This window comes from Centrocercus urophasianus, unplaced genomic scaffold, assembly GCF_019232065.1.
Source record: "Centrocercus urophasianus isolate 14NV4802_14NV808 unplaced genomic scaffold, USGS_Curo_1.0 seq_14, whole genome shotgun sequence".
Lineage (NCBI taxonomy): Eukaryota > Metazoa > Chordata > Aves > Galliformes > Phasianidae > Centrocercus > Centrocercus urophasianus.
Genome location: NW_024884586.1, coordinates 5,215,874 through 5,239,746, shown reverse-complemented (window position 1 = coordinate 5,239,746; position 23,873 = coordinate 5,215,874). Strand labels below are relative to the sequence as shown.

At 39.9% G+C, this 23,873-nt stretch overlaps 1 protein-coding gene across 5 annotated transcripts in view; it reads left to right on the top strand.

The window, feature by feature from the left end:
* Positions 1-23,873, top strand: part of ABCC8 (ATP binding cassette subfamily C member 8) — a 67,255-nt gene that overhangs the window by 31,773 nt on the left and 11,609 nt on the right. For all 5 annotated transcript variants that reach the window (XM_042813204.1, XM_042813203.1, XM_042813205.1 and 2 more), the window contains exons 15-29: positions 1,177-1,252; positions 1,342-1,447; positions 5,311-5,346; positions 6,603-6,638; positions 9,592-9,690; positions 10,556-10,640; positions 11,559-11,639; positions 12,743-12,880; positions 15,200-15,325; positions 15,797-15,896; positions 16,516-16,763; positions 17,855-18,015; positions 19,154-19,223; positions 19,804-19,961; positions 21,420-21,512. In XM_042813204.1, coding sequence (XP_042669138.1) covers positions 1,177-1,252; positions 1,342-1,447; positions 5,311-5,346; positions 6,603-6,638; positions 9,592-9,690; positions 10,556-10,640; positions 11,559-11,639; positions 12,743-12,880; positions 15,200-15,325; positions 15,797-15,896; positions 16,516-16,763; positions 17,855-18,015; positions 19,154-19,223; positions 19,804-19,961; positions 21,420-21,512 — 1,613 coding nt within the window. The remainder of the gene's footprint in view (positions 1-1,176; positions 1,253-1,341; positions 1,448-5,310; positions 5,347-6,602; positions 6,639-9,591; positions 9,691-10,555; positions 10,641-11,558; positions 11,640-12,742; positions 12,881-15,199; positions 15,326-15,796; positions 15,897-16,515; positions 16,764-17,854; positions 18,016-19,153; positions 19,224-19,803; positions 19,962-21,419; positions 21,513-23,873) is intronic.

Here is a 23,873-nt window from a genome sequence, read left to right as displayed (position 1 = left end):
GGCTGTCGACATCCTGCTTTAGTGCGGAAGCTTGGGGGGTGGGGAGAGAGGATAATTAGATCAGATCAGCCTGGACTGATGACAAAAGAGTGGGACAGAGCAGTAGGCTCTGTGAGGAGCAATTTTAAGATCTTGTATGGAAGGTGAGGATCCATAATCTTTGGCTCCATCTGCTGTCATCGTTGTCACAGGCTGTACTGGGGTCAAGGAACTTCTGCAGCAAGTGCTTTCTGCAGCTCGTGCTCTAGAAAGGGCATTTTTTTGAGAGAGGACTCTCTGCCTGTTTTTGTTAATCTAGAGGGAGGAGCACTGTATTTTCTTTTGCTCATTTTTCAGGTTGTTTCCCAAGATGATACAGCCGTCAAGGTTTTCTCTCCAGCAAAAATAAAATTTGAGGGTAGGGTAGAAGTGTCCCATTTCACTCTTTTCCTGAATCAAAAATGTTGTACCTTACATTGCTGGAAGGCTCTGAGACCTTCAGTGCTTCTGAAAAGTTAGAGAAGAGAATCCTGTAGAAGTACAGAGCTGAAAATTGTCTCCTCTTTCCTGTTTTTCACAGTATCAGGTGGAAATCTCCAGCTAGAGTCCTGAACAGATTTGTTTCTTTTTATCTTTTTAAATGAAAATGTTGTTTATATCTAACAAAGCCTAGATTATCTGAGAATCGTATCAGAAATATAAAGGAAACAACATCAGAAATGTAAAGGCAGCAACATTTAATTTCTGAGCACAGTTCTGCAGGTCTCCTCAGAATTTGGAATGCATAATTGCAGAATATGCTGCAGTGTGTCTAGGCTGACATTCAGTGCTCTGCAGAGAGCAAACCATGACCCTTTATGAAGCTTAGTCATGTTGGAATCATTTCACTTATTTTGTGTGCTCATCTTGCAAATAACAAAACAAACCCTAATAAGAAACTTTGTTATTCCCCTGGGAATTTTCCACAATTATCTTACTATTGTGCTTGCTTGAATTCAGAGATTGTAGCACAAGAGAATGCAAGCCTTTAGAAAATCAGTCACTTGAAAATGTTTCAAATGTTTCCTGTGTTGAGAAAAAGCTAACTCTGTTCTGATACTCAGTGTGATGAAACCAATGGACGTGTCTCTTCGCTGAAAAAAGAAGTCAGTCCTAAAGCTGGTTTTCTCTTTCTTATTTTGCTCTGTCTTGGTATAGATTACAAATGGGTTCTTCACTTGGACACCTGAAGGTCCTCCAGCATTGTCCAACATTGATATCCGAATCCCTCAAGGTACAAAATGACATCAAGTATACAGAGTAAGGTGGTATTCCATGAGCATTTGGAAAATCTGAAGCTTTATATGCTGCCTTCTCTTGCAGGTCAGCTAACAATGATTGTAGGACAAGTTGGCTGTGGTAAGTCATCTCTCTTGTTGGCCATACTTGGTGAGATGCAGAAGATCTCTGGCAACGTATCCTGGAGCAGGTAGTGCTATTTAAAAAATTGAACCTGAGTTGAATAGTAATGCACAAAAAGACCGACATCTGTCCCAGGAATCTGTGGAGTCAAGGATTTTGTAGGTGTACAGTCCAGAGGAAAAACCTTGCCCTAATGGCAGGTGAGCACTTCAGAGAAAGCCCCTAGCTAGGATGAATCGTCATAGAATCATCATTATAGAATGGTTTGGGTCAGAAGGGATCTTTAAGGTCATCTGCTTCCAATCCACTGCTGTCGACAGGGATACCTCTGTCTAGATCAGGTTGCTCAAAGCCCTGTCCAGCCTGGCCATCTCTATCCACCATGAAATAGGTGGGCATTGTGCAGTCCAGCAGTGTTAGCAACATCATACTTTTCAATTAGAAGTGATCAGCTGAAATGTGCTGCTACAGAATGGCGTTTCTGCTTTGAGGCCCTGAGCCTGGGACCTTGAACAGCGCTGTGAAGAGATAACAGCTCACCAGATGTCTTGGGCTGTGCTTTTAGGTGTGTGCTCCAGTGTAGCACAGGTTCAGTGCATGAGAAACTCAGAATGTTTTTATAAGTGGCAGTGACCTCAGGATAGTCCCCAGTTGCATCCTGCTAATGCATTGCTTGATCTGATGAGAGGAAGATAGTCATGGCCTTCATTCCCAGCACAGCAGCTGTGCTCCAAAGCCAGATACAGTCTGTCCTGGGCTGTACTTCTGACTTTAGCCTTGACCGTGAAAGGAGGAAACAATGCTACAGTCCAATGGCTGTGCTGCCGGAGCTTGATCTTAACCCTTGCACTCAATGACAGATTGCATCATGTATTGCAACCCCTAAGTGTATTTTTTGATAATTGGTGCCATCTCTAGTTCATAATCTGACCAATGTGTGTGAACACTTTTGGCTTGTTTATATGAGGCTGTTTACTAGATTTGCTAGTTACACAGACTTCGCTTTGCCTTTAGGGATGCAATTATTTGTAGGTAAACATTGACAAACTGCTGAGAGATCTGCAGTTTATAGCTAACCTGCTGTTACTTGTAGGTAAAGCTTGATGAATTGCGGGAGAATCTAAAGAAAATTTTATTTTCAGCTGAACAGGAACGATTCTGTTGGAACTGAGTTGCAATACAACCCCAAGTCACTCTGATTGACAGAAGGCTATTGTTACTTAATGGTTTCTGTGCTGATTCTGTGAACTTGTTCTCACAAATTCCTGGAGTGTTTGTAAAGACATTATTTATATCTAGCCTTTGTGCTTATGCCAGTCACACTGCTCAGAACTACCAAATCCCTTGGTAGTACAAGGGGGGAAGGTTCCCTGTTTTATAGCTGTGGAAAATGAAACAGAGGAAGGGTGACCCTTTTGGCTTGTGAGGGTGTCAAGAACGGGAGCTGAAGTTGCAGAATATCCTTTAATGCAAATTTTGCTAAACAGAGAATCAGAGTATAGCTAGGAAAAGCCATATTGAGTGAACTAATTACGTTTCAGCATGGCTGCAATTTTTTGTGTATGAGATTACATGAGTAAGAAGAGTAATTTGATTGTCTGATACTAAACTAAAGCAGATGACATGATGGTTCTGACTAGACTGTGTTTTTAAATAGCACTTGTTATGAAGTACATACTTCTAAACAGCATAAAGGTCAGAATCTGTTTTCATACCTTTTATATGTGTCAAAGTATCACAAGGTAAAATTCAGTTGTTATCACATTAGCTTGGCCGTCTGCCCAACAAGCACAACGGGGCGTGCAGCTGAAAGAATCTTAGCACCGTAACTGCTGGCAACACTGGCACAGATTATTTTTTCAAGTCACCTTTCAGAGCTGCTGTCATGTGCAGTGGTAGAATCAGATTGATGGATGTAGTTGGTATAGGCTGTGCACCTGTGTGCTCCCTTAATTGGATAAGAAAACATTAATGCCTGAGCAGGCGTGTGCCATATCATCATAGATGCAAGGAGAGTGATTTTATCAAGTAACCACTGGGCTGTGTAGCCTTAGAGGAAGCAACAGTGTGTCACCAAAATCATTAAGATCCTTGTTACAGTTCTTTCATTGGGCTGAAACAAACACTTAGCTTCAGTCATTCATGTTACAGAACGGTCCTGCATTATTTCACTCCAAATTTCTGTCTCCTTCCTTTCCTCCAAGGTTGCAGCTATGGATGTGAAGGATATACCCTGCTGACATGTCACTCGGTGCCCAGGAAATCTGGGTGCTGTTCCTGGCCTTTCCCTTGGTCTAATGGATAACCTTGTACAAATCTTTTTCCCTCCTCTGAGATTCCACGCTCTGTTGATAAAACAGGATTAATAGTATATCAACTTTATTTGCTTCCTATAAAATGGTTTATTTCAAAACCTTCAAATGTAATAACCTGTTACTGGAATAGGAATCAGCTAATCAGACGTGAGCATTGGCTCATTTTGTATTTTATTTTGTTATTTGTATTGCATTGCATGCCAGGAATATCCAACTCATTACTGCCCATTTTCCAAAGCAGGCTGAGAACATGTGTGGCATGAATATATTATAGTGTGGTCAGAGACTGTAAAAATAGAGAAGACATGATTACATTCTGAACAGATGGCAAATAGTATTGATTTGACTGGTTATTGAGTAAAAAATAGTGTACCCCATGCTGATTTCTTCTGGGCAATATCTCACTTTAAGAAGTACCATTCCAATTCCAGGGAGCAGTCTGCAGTGTCTTTTTGGAAAAAGTAACATCAGAAGATGGAACTAAATGAGAAATAATGAGCACAGTGTTACATGATTTGTTCCTAAACAAGACATCTATACTCTCATGTGAGTCTTATAATGTGAGGGAGCTCATGGCTTCATTAAGGTTGTTTGCAGTGGATTTCTTCCTGCTGTACTCAATATGGAGCTGTCTCTTTGTTTTCGTCAAATGACAGCACAGATGTGATTTTGATGGCTAAAAAGTACATTGATTTTTATAAACATGTTTTTGTTGGAACTTTCAGAAATGTCCAGACACTTAATTTCATTTTATGTAACTTTGTACAGTGCTAGCTGTCTCTCAGATTCTACAGTAGACTGAATTCAGGTACAGTCATTTTTTACTACGTATTCATTTTTCTAAATGTTTTTCAAGCCAGCCTCTTAAACTGCAGGTATAGTTCTCCTTCCTGCACACTTACAATCAAGTAAGGTTAGCCTGAAGTTTCCTTTAAAGCATGAAGAGCTCTGTTCCTCCTTGATTTTGTTCCTGTCGTCGAACACAGATTTTTCATATTTTTTTCAGTGGAAGTGATTTTGCCTTCAGTAGTAAATGTGGTTGATCATTCAGTCAGACAGCCCTGCCCTTTCCGTGAGCATCTTTGCACATGCTCAGAAATCACAAAACACAAAGCAGTTCATCCCTCAGACCTGCCCACGGTTGTTTCTGCAGAGGCATCCCCGAGGATAGGGCAGCTGCAGAGTGCAGCACAGTGCAAGTCATCTGCAGGTGGGATTTTGTTTTCATGCTGGCCTCCAAAGGTGCATTTCCTGTCATGGAAAAATACAACATCACAAATTATCTGTTTGTTTTCCCTAAAAATGTAGTCTACTTAATGGATCTCTGTTCTCATCACACTACAGCTTCTCAGCTCTGGTGGCACCTCCAGGAAAGAATCAAGGTGAACTCACTTGTTGAGTCAAATTAAATGTTTGTAAGGAAAGAAAAGGTGCCAATTTTTTGGACTGCTGAAATCAAGTCAGTTTCTGCAGAAGGAACAGATGTTGCACTGCAGCTCTGTGATAAATACTGTTTGCAGTGTGTGCACTAAATGGAATTTAATAGCTTTCCTTTCTGGGGCAGATTGCTTTTGCTTACTTAAGTAAACAATTTTGCTTTCTGTTTGTGATGCAGCTGCACTTCTGACAGCGAGATGGGGGAAGATATCAGGTATGGTCTCACATACGCGTGTTGCTCTTCTGACTGAGTTCATCACAGCAGGAGGAACCAAAGATTTCTAAAATCCCACTTCAGATTCTCTGAGTCGGGATTCTAAAACTCATTGAAACTTTCATTGCTTTACAATGCAGTTTTTTAAACCACCAATATGACTCATGAAAATAGGAGTTGGGTTTCCTTTATGAAAATGTTTCCATTTTCTGAAAATCACATCCTAACTTTTCTGCATGTTTTCGAAAATCTCACTCTTGGTAATCAGGTAATTTCCTAATGCTGCACTTGAGAATATAGTATCAAGTGTTGTTTTAAAGGTTTTATTTATTAAAGCAAATTCTCCTCTTTACCCTTCTCTTCATTGTTTGCATCCTGTCCTGAGTTCATTTTCACACTAGCATTCCTCAGACACACACAAAAAGGGAAGTGTGAGAAGCTGCAGATCAGTCCATCTGTTGGCAAGGGATACTTGGGTGGAAATTATTTCTACCTGATTGATACAGCTTAGCTTATATTTTGGGAATGCTTAGCAACTCATTAGAGAGCAAATTCTTTTGATGTTTTTCTGTCATTTTCACATGGTGCAGCAACCTAAATCTCATGGCTAAAGGGTACTTGGAAATCTTGTAGCTCTTTCTGAATAAGAGAAACAACAATTTTTGGGATGAATAAAAGTGAAACCATTTGAACCCATTAGAGTACGAAAGAAATATGATCAGAATTAGACATTCACAGGTTTGAAACTGTTGAAGAGGTACAACCAAATAAGGTAACACACAAAGCTGTGTAAGTAAGTACATTAAAACTGTATGTATTGTGTAAGTACATTAAAAAAGCCATGAAAGGTTATATGAAGCAATTGCCTACTTTATCATAGATTCTGCAAGTCCCTGCCGTGTTGGCTATAAGCTGTAGGAATGCGTGTAGTGGCTTTGTTGCACTGGCATCTCATAGAATGCTTCTGGTGCTCTCAGAACAGAGGTGGGTTGTGGTTTTTTTGAGCTAAAATTGTGTGAGATCTTGAGCATTTGCTCACAGGTGTTGAAATACTTTGTGCAGTGTTGTTTAACACTTGTCAAAACTGGAGCTTTAACCATACCAGCTTTAGGTCTATACGACTCTAGCATAGTTAAGAGAGTAGTTAAATTGTTGTGTTTTTAGTTACAACGTAGGGATAGCACCCTAAGGCATTTTTGGATTGTCTAAAGTTATTGAATTGAAAATAATAATAACAATCTATCTGTTTCCTGCAGCCCAGAGAAAGAATCTCCTATTGAAATGGAATTCAGGTACAGCACTTTAAAAGCTTAATGGTCATAGTCTTCAGAAGTGATTGCTGTTAATGAACTGTTCTTCTTCAGAAGCCAAACATGTCTGTATGCAACCACCACACTACTAGCAGTGACCTCACCATTCAGTAATGGCAAAAGCATTTGTTCCTTAATAATCAGGGCGTTCAGCATGAAAACGTTCCACATCCTAGCATCAGGCTGAAAATAATGGAAGCATATTTTTTTCTTTATGTAGATGCAACAATAATATAGGAACAGGGCATGTTTTGCTCGTGTCTGGAGAATGCTCAGTTTTGAGTTAGTGCTAGAAATTCCTGAACTGTGCAAAATAACCGTGATGAAATTGTAGTCATCAATCCAATGCACACACAAAAAATCTTCTACTGTGTAGTATTTCCTCTTGCATTATAATTCAATTTAACTTCTATTATAACTGCATTTTTGTTTCCTTTAAAAATCACCATCATTTTAAAGTTGTTGATGCTTGCTAGAGCACTGAGGTTCTTGCATGAATGTCCAATAACTAATCTTATTTGCAGTTCTGAGCCTACTGGACTTAGCAAGATGATGTGTGAGGGTAGATAGATAAGTAGCTTCAGACAGTCCTGACAGTGTTGTCTCTCTGTTGCTAAATTAACAAAGAGAGTTGATCTCGTGAAAAAAGTCCTCTCCAGGGTGACCAGGGAGGGTTTCCCTGATTATTCTAAGGTTGGGTTTTGCTGTTTGCATCCTTGTGATCGTTAAGAGGCTATGCTCAGTATATCATGTGTTATCAGAGGAGAAATATTACACTCCAGTGATGAAAATATGATTGTTTATGCAGTCCTGTGAGGTAGGAGGCAATTAATTCCACCTACAAAAATAAATTCCTTCTAAGTTTTTGTCTGCTAAGCCATTTGTTGGCCGGCCATAAGTCTTCCAAGCATGAAATGTTAGGTAGAATCAAGGCAGCTTTTCAGAGAAAAAACCTTGCACACTGCATTTCAGAATATTTTGTTCTCTGAATTCGTGCCTCTGTTTATCTCACAGTTTCAGTTCTTTTTACTGTGTGCTCACTGTGACAAGCTCTGAAGACACGCTGTACATTCCTTGTACAAACTCCCTTCTCATGTAAAAAGCATGATGTGCCTTTCTGCCTTGATGTGTCATCCCAGTGTAGTTTGCATTTCAGATTATATTAGGCAGATTTACTGAATTCCTAAATTGTAATGAATTTTGCCCAGTTCTGTGCTTGTTCCCCAGTCCCTTGCAGTGCAATCAGTAGCCTAACAGCAGAATCTTAGCCAGAATATGAGTGGTGTATGCAGGCATTGTGATGGCTCTCAGCATGGAGTGAGTGTGACTGAGTGTACCTCTGAAGGAAAGAGAACTGCCTAGAAAACTTCTTAGACCTTTTTCCTCAAAACTTCAATATTCATTTTTCAAAGATAAAATAGAAATATCTTTTTGATTGTTTTGAGAGTTAATAGCAGGAAAGACACAACACAATTTGAAGCAATAAAAAGAGGGGAAGGGAATAGACGTTCATCTTGGAATGCTCAGAGCAATTTTGTCTCAATCACGGAGTTGAGCACTGCATACTAATTGAAAAAATACTTTCCCTCCTGAGTCAGAAATTAGTGCTTTCTGAATTAGATTTTGAGGGTTTGGGCTGAGCTGCACAGGGGTTTGTGTGTATGTGTGTGTGTGTGTTCATCTGTGTTTCATTTTCCAGTAAGAGAATTCACAGAACAAAATTAAATTTTAATGAGCAATCAGATTTTTGAACTGGGAAGCATGCTACCAAGGTAGCACAACTGTGTTCTTTCAGATCATCAGTGAAAATTGGATCTTGTAATGACGCCTAAGCAAGCTTGGGGAAAGGCTAAAAAATGAGCAGGGCAAGTGACATTACCTCCTGATAGGAATTATCAAAAATTATAAAGCAGGTTTTTTTTCCTCCACCTTGTGGTTCGAGTTGCATTCAGGTCTAAGTGGAACGAGGCTGTCTAGCAGACAAAGGCTGTGCAGGGTGAGAGGTCAGAGCTTTCTGTTGGATTAGCTGATATCGCTGGGAGGAAAACAAATACACTTTCAGGCATGTGATCCTTCCTTTGGCCCTTTTCTGGAGAAACAATGATGTGCCCATGAGTTTGTCTGTTTTTCCAGCAGTATCAGGTGTTCTAATAAAGCATCGTGCCTTTCTCCCAGCTCTGCCATCTGAGCCCTCAGAGCGCAGGTAGCCACAGAAACACTGTCAGCAGGCAGATACATTTTAAGTCGTAGTAATAATAACACAGATTAAAGAAAATCTGCATCAAGAGATCTCGTTTGCCATCTTCTGAAAAGCATTCTTTTTTGTGGCATGATGGGGGCAATTCCACAAGCAGAGATTTAGCAACTAGTTTTTGTCTGTGTCCTTGTTTTTGTCTTCACAGAGGCAAATAAATAGAAAAATGTTAACCATGGAATCCTTATGACTCAATTTCTCTTTTGATAGCGAGGAAAATAAATGTGTTCGGGGGAGAATTGCCTTTGCTTAAGTGTGGAGTTGTTATATTTTTTTAATACATTTTTTAATACATTAGAAACATCTCATTGGAACACCTCTCCTGAAATGTGCTGCCTAACTGGTATCATCTGCTACACATTTTTAATTAATCTCTCCAGACAGAGCTGGGATTCTGTCTTTTGTAATTTTCATCCTGTCACCTGCACTGCTCAGGCTGAAGGAGTTAGCTTCTGCAAAACACTCTCACAGCAGAAAATGAGGGAGCAAACTGACATTCAAGAGAACCAGCTCTCAAGTTAGGTGATCAGTTGCAGTGTTCTGTTGGAAATTGTCCTAAAGAGCAAAAAGGAAAGGCAGCATTTTTTGAGATTTGTTACTGGTCTCTACACAAAAATAAAAAAGGTTTCCAATAATCCCTACTGCACTGGTAAGCTGGAAACTCCTGTTCTGTTTTTCCAGGAAAAGAGGATCAGTAGCATATGCATCACAGAAGCCTTGGCTGCTCAACGCCACAGTGGAAGAGAATATCACATTTGAAAGCTCTTTCAACAAACAGAGGTAATAGGGTTCAGCCCTGTTGTGTGCTTTCTTCTTTTAGCTAAACTGTGGTGCTGCGTACTTCTACACCTTCTGCACTGACACACTGGCCCCATCCCACTCCAGTAACAAACAGTTCACCTGTCTGAACATGACAGAAGGCACTGAGTCCTGGACAGCCAGCTTGGACCATGATTTTCCTGAAGGACACGAGACAGAGTTCCTTCTCACTTGGCCTGGAGTGTAGAACTGCTTTGGTTTCCAAGGGCTGCATCTGTGCAGCATGCAGTACTTTCTCTTTATCCCTAATTGGCAAGTTTAATTGCCTTGATCAGTGGTAGGTTGTGAGCAGGGGTAATGTCTGTTAAGATTTCTGTATTTGGTATGCTGTGAAGGATTAATGGGCTGCCTTTTTATTCTGTGTAAATGACCACAAAGCATTCTAAGAGACTTGCAAGTTACTGTGGGTATTCCATGATGTTCCCCCTTCTCCCCACCCTAGAATAAGTAGATAGCCGCTCATTCACATCCTGCGTGCGTTTTCTTTGTTTTTACCATCCTTGGGTATTAAAACAAGAAACAAAGCTTCTGGTTAGAAATGCATCTAAATGCCAAACAGTAATGATATAGTATAGAAGAAGCTATTCTTCTTTTGCCTGGTTTTAGCTATTCAGTATTTGTATTTGGGAAGATTCTTTTTCTTAGCTGAAATGGTATTTGCTTGCCTGCAGTTGAAAGAGATCCCATTAGAACAATTAGTGGCTAACAAATACATTTTCCACCGTGTGATTTTTCCAGCTGGTTAACTTTGTTCCTCTTCAGGTAGGAAATGTGCTTCTGTAGCAGTATCTGTGTGGATTTTGCATTACCTTTTTTGTTCCCACAGGTACAAAGCAGTAATTGATGCTTGTTCCCTCCAGCCTGATATTGACATTCTCCCTCACGGAGACCAAACCCAGATTGGAGAGAGGGTCAGTAAACAGCTACAGGCTTCTATTTTTGTTTTAGATATGTAGAGGTTTTTTATTATTTTCTTATGTCCTTAAAATCTTACCAGTTATTTGACGAGAAAGGTCATCTTTTGGTAAGTGTACATTTGAGTCATTAGTCTGAAAGCTGGTTGCTTGGTAAACAAAGAGGCACTGTCATTTATGTGAGGTGCCATGATTTAAATGTGCTGCTATCAAAGTGTTTGACTAATTCTGCTGACAGCACATATTTTGCTTTATTTGGGGGTAATCTAAAAATAAGTGCCAATTCCATCAACAGTACACCCAGACACATAGTGACACTTGCACTCACACAGCAACAACAAGGACACGTTTCCATGCCTAATCGCCGCACTGACTGCCATGTTAATTTGCAGAGCATTAGTTCATTGTGTAGCTAAATGAATGTAGAACAGAAAGAGAAAAGTAGAGGGATGGGATGAAGTGGCAGGGAGGAGGAGCAGACCTTCTGGTAGCAGAGCTGGCTTGTGAGAGCTTACGGTGTTGGTAAAACTGCAGCTGGATTGCAGGAGCTACTGATTGCAGCAGTTGTGATATAGAGCTTGATGGAACTAACGCGGTGTTACACAGGTACAGGTGTAAAATGCAGATAGGATGTAGCAGACTTCAGATGCCAATTTAGACTCACCTGCAGAACATCCACGTGCTGCCTGCACCATTGTGCTGCCATCAGCCATTAAACATTTCTCACTCCTGATCCATATAGAGCTCAGATGGCCTTCTCAGGCTTCTCCAACAGTCAGCATACTGTGTTCCCAGCTCCCCTGCAGGCCTACAGTTTTGAAACATCTCTGAGTTTTTGTCCAGATAATCAAATCAAAATATAAATATTCAGCTGATGTTCTTCTAATTGATGTTATTTTTCCTGCTTATCTCCAGGGTATTAATTTGTCTGGAGGGCAGCGCCAGCGTATCAGTGTGGCAAGGGCACTGTACCAGCAGACAAATGTTGTGTTCCTGGTGAGTAGATGCCATTATGTTTATGCTGCAATCAGAAGCCCAAGATGTAAACATTTACAGTGTTTCATGGGAGGCACACAGAACATTGTGCTCCACTAAGCTAAGCTAAACGTGCGCTGTTTATTTTGTATCTGTTGTCAGCTAGCCTGCAGGTATGGAGTGTTTTGTAAATGCTGTGGACAGACAGATACTAGGATACAAATTGAAAGGCTGTTGCTTACCCTCTCTCTGTTGAAGTTTATTTTGAGTCTTGTATTTATCCAGAAATCTGTACCCAGAAATTTGGTGGTCTCAGCAATATTTATAACATTCCTAAGCTGTCTCAGGCATAAAACGAATGTTGTTGTGTCAAAGGTGTTTCCTTTCTGCAACAAACTAAGCTGTCTTCCCACCCTGAACTGCTCTTTGTGTATCCTGCCCAAATTTCAGCAGATGTACTGTGGAAAAGAGTGGGAGCAGGCTCTAAAAGCCCAGTAGGTTAAGTGAAAAAAAAAATTATAGATGATGATACAGATTAGCTTATTCCTAAATTAATTGCTTGTAATGGGTTTTTTTAATAAGGTGAAGTTAGCATAGGCCATAAATCATCTGATGAGGATCATCAAACAGATCAGTACTTTTCCTTTTGTGATGCTTTGTTAATAAAATTTCATTATAAGAATTTAAAAAATAATTTAAAAAAATCATAAGAGGGAGAGTATGGGAAATAAAACTGTTCTATTTGTCACTGTCTCTGGAGCAGTTTAGATAACATATGCCATCAGTACACACTGCTTCATTGTCTTGAGTCGTACAGAAATCACAAACTGCAATTACCAAGGCTGTGAAGTGCATCTTTTAAGAAGTGCAGTTTCCAGAAGGCCTCGGGAAATCTGGCCTTTGCACAGCTGATGTTACTGTATGTCTGAGTACTCACTGTAAAGACAACAACAGACTGCCTGCAGCTCTGATGGGAACTTTCAGAAGACTTCTCCTTTGAACAGTTTTGATCTTCTCATGACCTCTTTTGATTGTCTGTATTGATCTAACTGCTTTTACCAGTAATAACATGCACCAGTTTCCTTAAAACAACTCACAAGCTGGCCTTTTCTTCCTCATGACAGGATGATCCATTTTCTGCACTGGATATTCACCTAAGTGACCATCTCATGCAAGAAGGAATCCTGAAAATGCTACGAGAAGACAAGCGTACAGTTGTGCTGGTGACCCACAAACTGCAGTACTTGCCCCATGCTGACTGGGTAAGAAAACTCATTTTATATATATATATGTATATATATTTTAGGAGGCAAGGAAGTGGCACAAATATGTCTTCTACGAAGAAGACTCTCACTTCGTCTTTCTACCAAGTGGTAGTTTAGTGAGAAGAGTCACAATTAAGGTCTTGCAGAAGTTAGACAGTGAGTCTGGAGTGTGTGATTTTGGAATTCCTGTTGTAGAACACCTTAACAGGTCTGATTTTCCTAGAGCTGATACTTGATAATCTCATGAAAATGGGCTGTGTCTAACATGCAAGCATCTCAACCCATTTCTAACATTGTAAAATTTTGTTCTCAGAACAGCAAAATGTTGGAGTGACATATTTGCCTCTGTCTGTGATGTTACCAGGAACTTGTTTGTGGTATCACAGAAAAAGGTGTTTTTTATGATGTTTTTGGTTGTTGAGACGTGTGGAAATGCAAGGAAAAATGGCATTTCCTTAGGTTTGATAGCAGTAGATAGCACATCAAAAACTTCTTCCCATTGTGTGATGATGGAATTTTAAGAAATAGGCATTATTCAGTTCTGTTTCTTTGCTGCATCTTGAAGTTTACAGGAAAAAAAATGAAAGCGTGCTTCCTGTAGCAGTTTGCAGTTACAAATGATAAAGGTAAAACAGACCATGTAGGATAAGGAGATTTATTTTGTTGGAATTCTTTTAGTTTCTTTGCTCACCATTGCACTTCTCCTGCAGTTACATAGCCACAAAACCTTGCCCAAGATTGATTACTGCAGTGCTGCCTCCCAGCAGGAATTCTCAGTCATTTGCTGCTTGCATGGACTATAGAAGCAGTTATTTTGTGTCTCAAGCAATAATCATATTTTGGCTACTTTCTGTGATTCATATTGGCCTGCTGTAAAGCTGCAGACAGCCATTAATCTTGCTCTGGTCATATGTTTAGTGGGAAGCATTTATCCTCTACTGTGTCTGCTGTGACCTTGGCTCTTGGCTGTACATCTTTAAGAGTTAACACTGTTCTCAGTGCAGTTCTGCTTTTGCTGCTGGTGTCTCTGAGTACAGGAATTTTGTCCTCTTCCTCTCCATCTGAAGTCTGCCTTAGCTTTTTAATGTGCACAGCTATGGTCCTGTATCCAGTATCATCTTTCTCATTTTATTTTCCAAACGTCAGACTCGTTTCTAGGTGTCTCTGTTTTATGAGTTTATCAGTGAGAAGGTTTTTATTACCTTCTAAGTAGGTTTCAGTAATGTTTCATGAAATAGACTTTCAAATACTCTGTAGGACAGGAAGGGTTTGTATTAGTTAAGTTTATTAATAATTACTATTTGTTAAGAGAGAGTTGAGAATTTTTACCAAAGCAAAGGTCTCAATAAGCCTCAGCAAGTTTTATACAGTGCAGTGCAGATAAAATATTTTATTTTGGTTTAGTTTAAGGAATTTTAAATAGAAATATCTGAAACGTGTGATGGCCTTCCTATATGTGCATAGCAAAACCCTTGTAAGAATTTAGAGTCCCATCTGTTTCAGGACTTTGTGAATAAATCGACCACAAAAAGACCCATTTGCTTTTTTTTATTATTACTTTTCCTGTGGTGTAAAAATTCTCACTAATAAATGAAATGCGTTTCCTATTTATTTCCATCTAAATTTCTCAGTTTCTAGGGAGAAAATAAACACCGCATTAACCATCTTCTAATGATGTCATGTGAGTTTACAACCCACACGCCTCATTTTCCAATTCTCCTTGTCAGATACCAAGTTAAGGGAGCTGCATTATGTGTACAATGTGGTTTCGCTGATACAAACCCGGAAACCTCACTCTTCAGACTTTGTCTTGTAGACATAAGTTTTTTTTACACCGTTTATGCTTTTAAAAGCTTTAGGGATTCAAAATCCCGAGCTTTTCCTTATCAGGCCCATGGTATCAAACAGACGGTGGAGCCAGTATGCTCATACCTAATTGCCTGAATGAGGGCAACACACGCTGCGCAGTGTGCTGCTAAAAGCCTTTTCCTTTTAGGAAGCAAGAGAACTCTAACATCTTATCTTGCTAATGACTTGTATTTAGACAGCAGTGCTTTCTACTGTCTGCTGAAGAGGACCCCATTCTTTTTTCCTACTTAACAGCAGCCTTCCTTTTGGAAAGTGTGAGATGGAGGAAGCTCTGTATTTTTCAGCCTCTCAAGTAGAAGAGATGAAGTTGAGAGGTGACTAGACTGATTTTAAAAGACAAATTTGTTCATAGAAATATTCTTTTGAAAAATTCTGACCAAAACCAGAGTACCCTTAAAACAAAGAGAGATGTATGTGACCTCCCAACTTTTGTTTCTGACTTCTTAGATAATAGCGATGAAAGATGGCTACATCCAGAGAGAAGGAACACTCAAGGACATACAGAAATCTGAGACTGAGCTTTTCGAACACTGGAAGACACTAATGAATCGACAGGACCAGGAGCTGGAGAAGGTTTTTGTTGGGTCCTGTCTGAGGAATACTAAACTGGGCCACGTAATGGGAACAGCATTGTTTAGGCACAGTGCTGACAGCTGTTTGTGTAGGATGTACTTGAATTTACTAATTTCATTAGGTGACGTTTTTTCACATTTGCACGTAAGAGATTCTCCAAATCACTTTTTCTGTTTAATACTACGGCACAAATGGACAAGATGTTAGTGTTATTTCTTATTAATTTAGAACTATCTGTCCAAGTTGAGAGCCCACGACAGAGAGCTGGGATTGACAAACTGCAGTGAATGTCAGTTATATAATGGATGCCCTTGGTTTTATGCAGCAGTGGCACATCAGTCCTTTGTAACTGCATGATGGAAGATTCTCGCTTCCTTTATTTTTCATTGATGTTCTGATTGAAAACAAATTTCCTCACAGTTATTCATGATGAATTCTGTGGTTGAAAGCACGCCAACCATTCCTTTTTAGGAGACTACAATTGAAACTAAAACTGTTCTGGAAAGAACAAATCTCCGGAGGACTATGTATTCCCGTGAAGCACTGTTGAAAGATGATGAAGAAGATGAAGGTAAAAGGGCACCCTTTATGCCCAGCACCACTACACTGCTGTTTTACAGTTTAACTATATTGCAATGAGTTAACAACTTTCAAACCAGCAGGAGAGTCCTTAGTTTTCAGGTAGGTCGTGGTTTCTAAGAGTGCTGTTTCCATTGAGTTTATCTCTGGATTAATGTTTTCAAACCATCAGAAGTCATAGCATCTGTCAAACTTTTGAGGGATTTTTAATATACTTAAAATAATTCGATAGTGAGAGATGAATTAATTTTGACTAATTCATGTTGGATGAGCTTCAAACCTGTCAACAGCTGAGCACACTTGTTTAAGGTTTTACATAGGAAAAAAATCACTTCCTTTTTTAAATCAAGCCAGCACTTCCAAGTTGCCAAATGTGGCTGAAGACATTGAACAGCTAGTACTGTGCTTAGTGCATCTTCTCAGCACATATTATTATAACTTTAGCAAGGTAATACGTGCTTACCTGAGCGAATAATTTCACCTGAAAGCCTTTTTGCTGTATGATAACTTGTATTTTGAAGTTGCCACTTGCCAATTCCTGTGAAAGGTGCATAAGAGGAAGTCAGTGTGACTGTACTCTTTTTCTCTATTTATTTTTTTGGACATTGCAGAAGAAGCAACAGAAAGCGACGATGAAGACAACCTGTCATCTGTGCTACATCAGAGAGCGAAGATGCCTTGGAGAGCATGTGGGAAGTACCTCAGTGCAGCAGGGATACTCCTCCTGCCACTGCTGGTTCTGTCCCAGCTGCTGAAGCACACGGTGATGGTGGCCATTGACTACTGCCTGGCGCGCTGGACTTCAGATGCCATTTCTGAGAAGATGGAGGTTGAGCTGAAAAACTGCTCTCACTGTGAGGTACGAGATACCTTGCACAGCCCCTCCTCAGGTGTAAGCAGTGCTGAACTCCCACACTCAGCCTCTGCTCCAAGATTTGGATGCAGTGTGCTGTGTTCCTAATAATGGAGCCATTCCAGAGCATTTTGGACATTAATGCATTTTCGGGCACACAACACAATAAAGCTAACAATTAAGTTGTGTGCATTGTTGTTCTCCTGTTGCTGGACTGATTACGTTTTCATCATCTAGCTGATATCCCTACTCTTTGGTCTCTAAAGTGATTTTGATATTACTGTACTTCTTTGTTTTTCCCATATGATAGAATTCTCACTACAGTAGGGCATTCGGATTCTGTAATATATGAGGAACCCTGATTTTTATGATCACTACCCTGTTTTCCTTGTTCTACAGATAAATTTCACATGGAGCTGACCTCAGGGTTACCTAGCAGGGTTCTCTGTGTGTACAAAGTTGTAACAGAGGGATTTTGTTAGAACTGAGATTGCTTTCTTCGTGGGAATTGAGTGCCTCTAAATAATCCCACACAGATGTTTGGGAGGTTCATGTTTGATTTCACTGGGATCATTTTTTCTTCTCTGAAAGTTTTCTGCTCTAAAAGCTTTATTGATGATGGATTTTAATATGAAATTAATATTTAAAAATAATAGCCTATTCTATTCTATTCTATTCTATTCTATTCTATTCTATTCTATTCTATTCTATTCTATTCTATTCTATTCTATTCTATTCTATTCTATTCTATTCTAATCTCACTCAAAGGATAGGCCCAGTCACCAGAGCCATAGCAAATGCTTTGAAGATGTTGTTTTTTTTCTTGAGATAATTTTGAAAATCTTATCAATCAGTTCTTTTTGTAGTGTTCTATCATTGTAAATTTTGAATTTCTCTTGCTTTCCTGCAACCAGTCACTTCTCCAAAGGATAAAAAAACTTGGGCTTAACGTGAAATCACTGGAAATTTAATTTTGGGAAAATCTGGGGAAGAAAGAAGGATTTACTCCTTACGTTTTTTCAGTCCTGCATTTGTTTTCATTGGTTTTTAAGTTTAATTTACAGTGAATAATGTGCTGCTCTTTCTTTGTTTCTTAGGTTTTCAACCACTCTCCATATTCAAAAATTTTCAGCATTCTCTGCTGCCTTGGGATTGTGTTATGTCTTGTCACATCCATAGCAGTGGAGTGGACTGGCTTGAAAGTCACCAAAAAGCTGCACGCTTCTTTATTGAATAAGATTATTTTGGCACCAATGAGGTATTCCTCTGATTGTGATACAAATTATTGTCATCATTCTGTATTCCTTACTTCAAGGCAGTCTCCTTTTTCTATAAAGTGGTCGTGATTCACGTTTTATAATGCATCACTGAAGGTCACCAAGTATCAAACTACTGAGCAAACTTTGATAAATGGTACCCAACCTCCTCAAGTTCGTGGACGGTGGTCAAGTGCCTCTCCTGTCTGACTGTGGCTGCAGATATTTACTTCCCAGCATCTTTTATTTCTCTTTGCTGTTTTAATGAAGGAGAAAGCACAATAATTGGAGATGCGTGGTGCAGTTCATGCAGAGTGCGTGTCATAATCTTAATCATGGAAGTATTTACTGTCAGCAGTGATTGTGCAAGCCCATGAAAGTCAGGGAGCCTGGATGAGTGTCATCACAGGCATCAGTGGAGCACACTGGGATTGCACAGATAGCAGGAAAGGCCTTTGTCCTTTGTGCGTTTAATTTCCAGTGCTGCCACATTACAGTTGCAGCTTTATTCAAACCTGCAAGTGTTGAACATTTGGAAGAATTCTTATTTTAGTGTTAACCATATTTAGCTCAGAAGTCATGAGGAAAGGATAAATATTGAAAATGTCATTAAAAAAAAAAAACAAACACTTTTTTTTTTTTCCCCCACAAGACAGAATTAAGACTTTAGATTCAACATAAGCTAGGGGACAGTTAACAACTACACAGCAATAACAAAGTTTGTATGTTGGATGGGCAAGTGTAAAGGAAAGGACTTTGTGATGCATTATGCCAGCAGTTGTTCTTATTATGCATTTTTATTCTCAGGAAAAAGTCAAAACTTGGGATTGAGCTTTGCTTGCATTTTTCATAAACTGAAGAGTTTAAAATTGCAAACATGAAAACAAATGTAATCATGTGATTTACACAGGTTGGGCAGTAAAGGCAGCTGAGGAGACGTTTGTTGTTGTTGGGGATGGTCAAGATTGCTGTTCTATTGGGGAAGCTGTGCTTATGGGGAAACATGAGAAACTTTGCCATGTTTGTTGATTTACTGCCTTGTGTTTGTAGCACAGCGCATAGCTTATGAAAGACAGAAAAGCAATTAAGAACTAGTTTAGTATGGGTGGTATGATTCTCCCATTCATTGCCTCATTTCAGGTTTTTTGAAACAACACCTCTGGGAAGTATATTAAACAGATTTTCAGCTGATTGCAACACCATCGACCAGGTACTCAATAAATACATTTGAGCTCCCATGATACTTTATTTTTTCAGTCTGAAAAATTGCATTCTCTTATTTAGGTGAAATTTGCAGGTGATCTCTAATGTTGAATATTACATCACTTTGCTTCACAGCTTTCTGGATTCCAAATGAATTCCTCAGCTTTAAATGCACATTGGAAAAACATTTATTTAATTAAGATATCCTGCAGTCATAAAAAGCTTTGCTTATTTTTTTTTCCATCTTATAGAAAAGGGAAGAGAAAGTAGATCAATATCAATATCCTTAAACTAAGAGCACCCACTCATTTAAAAAGTAGGTAAACCTGCTCCTTTCAGATATGCGAACAAATGAATTGAGAAAAAGGCAAATGCTGTTGCTTGAAATATTAATGACTGAAATTCAGATTTGCATGTTTATTCCAGGCTGCAATGCTTTCCCAAAATCCAGCGGTAGATTCAAAAGCAGACCTGTCTGTTTAATGTTTCAAAGCTTCGATTTTATATATTTATTTGTTTGTAACTGTGGGAGTCTTATATGCTATTCATTTATTTCTCTGATTCTGTGTACTTCTTTATGTACCCAGCATATTCCTGCCACCCTGGAGTGTTTGAGTCGCTCCACCTTGCTGTGTGTATCTGCTCTGGCCGTGATTTCGTACGTCACACCAATGTTTCTCATTGCCCTGGTTCCCCTTGCAATCATGTGTTACTTCATCCAGAAATACTTCCGAGTCGCATCACGGTGAGAATATAGACCTGTGTCATTCTGGCTATTGAAACATCTTTTGCAGTGCATGATGGCAGAATTGCAAAGGGCCTTTATTTTTGTCAAAGGCATTGTCTTATCTGAAGGTGAGCAAAATCCAATCTGGTAAAATTTGATGTTCTACATGTGCATTTTGGCTCAGCTCTTTGAACCAAACCTGGGAGGCAGAAGCAGGTCTTTGTCCAGGATGAAAGTTTCTCTCAGTTCACATGACATGAGGGAGAGCTCATCGCAGCCTTCCAGTATTTAAAGGGAGTTTATAAACATAAGGGAAATCAACTTTTTACATGGGTAGATATTGATAGGACAAGGAGAAATGGTTTTAAACTGAAGGAGGGGAGATTGAGGTTGGATGTCAAGGGGAAGTTTGATACTGACACAGGCTGCCCAGAGAGGTTTGTGGATGCCCAATACCTTGAGGTGTTTAAGGCCAGGGTTTTGGGTTTCCAACCCAAGCCATTCTGTGATTCTATGAAAAAGAAAAGAAAGATGAATCAAAACAAAAAAATAAAAACCAACAGCTTCTGTCCTCCCCAGGGGTTGCATGTTGGACATGTCCAAAAAATGTGGGGACAGAACAGAGAAGCTGATGTTTCACCTGCCTGTCCAATTGAAAGCAGAAGTCCATAGAGCCAGGCAGAGAGGCTGTAGAATGGAGCATTGCCTTGCTGGTACTGCCCTTTATTCCTGGTGGTTCCTGCACGTGGAAACATTCTCACTTGTTCTGAGTGTCTTTGAGCATTCAGCAAGTTAAAAACGTTAGCCACATCTGTGATTTTCTTCTCCTACAATTGTGCTGCTTCCCTTGTGGTGGTGCTCAACAAGCATTTGCAGAAGCACTTCATTTTTCCTTTTGTGTATGCATTGATCAAGAAGGACTCTTTGCAAGCAATTCTTAGTTCCTCTTGGAAGGACATGAGTCTAAATAGAATTTCACCCAATGTGTACTTCCACTGTCTTGATGACTAAACATGAAATTGAGAACTGCAAGTTCTCATTTACAGGGTCTGTGTATTGTTAGCTCAGTGTGAAGTTGTGCTGTCCTCTGGGGGTGGGGAGAGAACAAAGACGAAGTTGCATTTTGCCTTCTGCTTAACTGGAACTCCTACTTGCAGTATCTCATTAAATTCATATTCAGCATTGAGCCACAATTATGTTTAAATGAATAAAATATTGAATATAAGAATTAGTAACAGGAGAGAAGCGAGGGAAGGCAGTGAAGGGGAAAGATCTATCCAGAAGTCCAGCACTGTGTGTACTCAGATTTAAAGAGAAAAGTCCTCCTGGGAACTTCATTCTCTGCTTAGAGAGCTGCAGTGCTGCGTTGCAGCCCACCTGAATGCTATGTGTGTCATTATTGTGCTAATATTCCCAGGAGAATAACTGGACAACAGAACTGACTTTTTACAAAATTATTTTCATAACCCTCTGTAGGGACCTTCAGCAGCTGGATGACAGCACTCAGCTCCCATTACTTTCCCATTTTTCAGAGACTGTTGAAGGCCTGACCACCATCCGAGCCTTCAGGTATGGTTTTTAAGAAAACATTTCTTACCTCTCTTTTGAGCTTGAGCGTCCTTCTTTGGTTCTGTTCTGCAAGTGTGCAGGTGCAAGTATTTGTCATTTGAATCACCCAGAAATCCATGGTCCCCAAAGCACTGTTAAGGGAAAGTAAAACACCGAGGACTAAATATTTTGCATGTGAAGGAGCTGCTATAGAAAACCAGGCTAATGTACCTTCTGCTTGTACTAACCCTGCACACAATCGCACGCAACCTGAAAAAAACTTTGTGGGTAAATGTGATTTAAGGAGCTAAATTGGCTTGCAATTACCGCAGCGTGTGTTGTGGCAGGCTGTGTATTTGGACAGTTTCCATGGAACAACGAATGTGCAGCAACATGTTATGCCAGGATAATCTGTGTATGGGCCGATGTCCTGCTAAGATAAACTGTGCACGCTGGTAATTTCAGAAGCTACAAGTTGTAGTTCAGGTTGCTAGCTGAAAACGTGGTTGTTCAGGTTGGTTTTGAAAATATGCAACTTGGAGATACAGTCTTTATCATCTGTTCTGATGCATTTTTCTGCCAAGGTGAGCTCACAGGAGCAGCCTAGGAACACCTGATGACGTGCCTGAGCTGTGTATCTGTTACAAAATGGCAGTCGCTGATACTCACAGAGTTCCAATGAAGCTACTGCGGCGCTCACCAGCTGCTTTCTCTCTGCATTGGTGCTATTCCTGGCTTTTCCCAGTTGATTCAAATGCAGTCGAATGTCTTCCACGCCCATCTCATCTAGATATCTACACATTTTGCCAGTTAATTATCGCTGTTACTGTTCTCTCTTTGAAACTGCTTATTCTTCTTAACCTGCAGATTTAATTTTATAATACAATTAATGCAAAAATTAGACTGTTTTTAAGCAATTCTAAATAGGATATAAACAGCAGAATGTAGGAACTACCAGGACAAAATCGTGTTTCTTTTTGGCTGAAGATAGCCTCCTAAAGAGAGGTAGAACAGCATAATATTTTCAAATTACTATTATTAGATATTTATTTTAAGTGCCTGCAGTGTTCTGTAGTTTGTAGCTATGTCTGCGTTCACTTTTAAGGAAATTCAATTTCTCTTTTAATTCTTGCTTTTCTCATTTACCTACATAATCTTTTACATTATCAAGGGGATCTTTAGAGTATTATGACTGTATATTTTCAGTTGTTGACGCAGTAAATTCTATTGAATACCATCTGGCTAATGCTCTCAGCCAGTTGGACCATTCCCTCTTGGTCCTTCCTGTCACCTTGAGATGAATTCCCCCTTTAAAGAATTTTTTTCTGTGCTCTTTTTTTTTCTTGTACCCTGCACTAACGATGCATCTGTGACCCAAGCAGCTATGTGCTCTGTGAGTCCTGTACTCCATCTGCCTGCCAGCCTCCCGCATCAGCTGCTAACCTGCCTATTTATAGGCCTGCGAAGCTTCTCGGCTGCCTAACATATTAGTGGGAGTGCAGTTCAGACTTGCTTGCTTGAGTGGCCCTAAAAATAACGCTAACTCAGGAATCTAGTCATCTAGTCAGGTGCCAGTTGTTCCTTAGTTGCTCTCCATCCTGTACTTACTGAGAATGCATAGGGAAAGAAACACACAAAAATCCAGAGGGAGATCAGAGAGACAGCTACTGCTGCAGCTATAAATACACCTTCAGCAGATGCCATGGACTGATTTATAGCTTGCAAGCGTGTCTGGCACCTCAAATAGCATTGGTGCTAAGTAATCAATAAATTGTAAACGTGAAGGTTTCTGCAAAGACAGGGCTGTACTCAGAGAAACTGGAGAAGCTAGGGATACCTTCTGTGGACAGATTCTGGTATTTCTGCAGTGCCCCACTGACAACAGTAACTTTGTCTGCACCACTGCTCCACATGCGTACTTGTGGCTGACTCATGATGCCCACTTCATATCTACATCATGTTTTGCCTTGTGGTACGGAGGTACCAAAGTTAAATAGGGGGGGTTCTAGAAGCAGCACGGCCGTCTCCCAGTGGTAGAGCTCTGAGGGCAGTGTGTCCTGTGGACAGGCAGGGCCCTCCAGCTGCAACATGGTGTGACGTGAGTGCTTGCTTGCTTTCAGGAGTGACCTTTCTACACTGTCCAAACACACCAATACATGTGGAGCCAGCCCACGCCCTTAGCAGCCATTTTCCATTGCATACAACCAACACGTCCGTTATGTCTGGACACACGGCTATACTATGTGAACTGTTACTTCATTTGCACAGAATCATGCTTTTTTGTCTGAAAAGCATGAACCATTTACATTGGAACTTTATTACACTGTACTCAAAGTAACGGTTTGGATATCCTGCAGCAGACAAATTTGAAACGTACTTCAT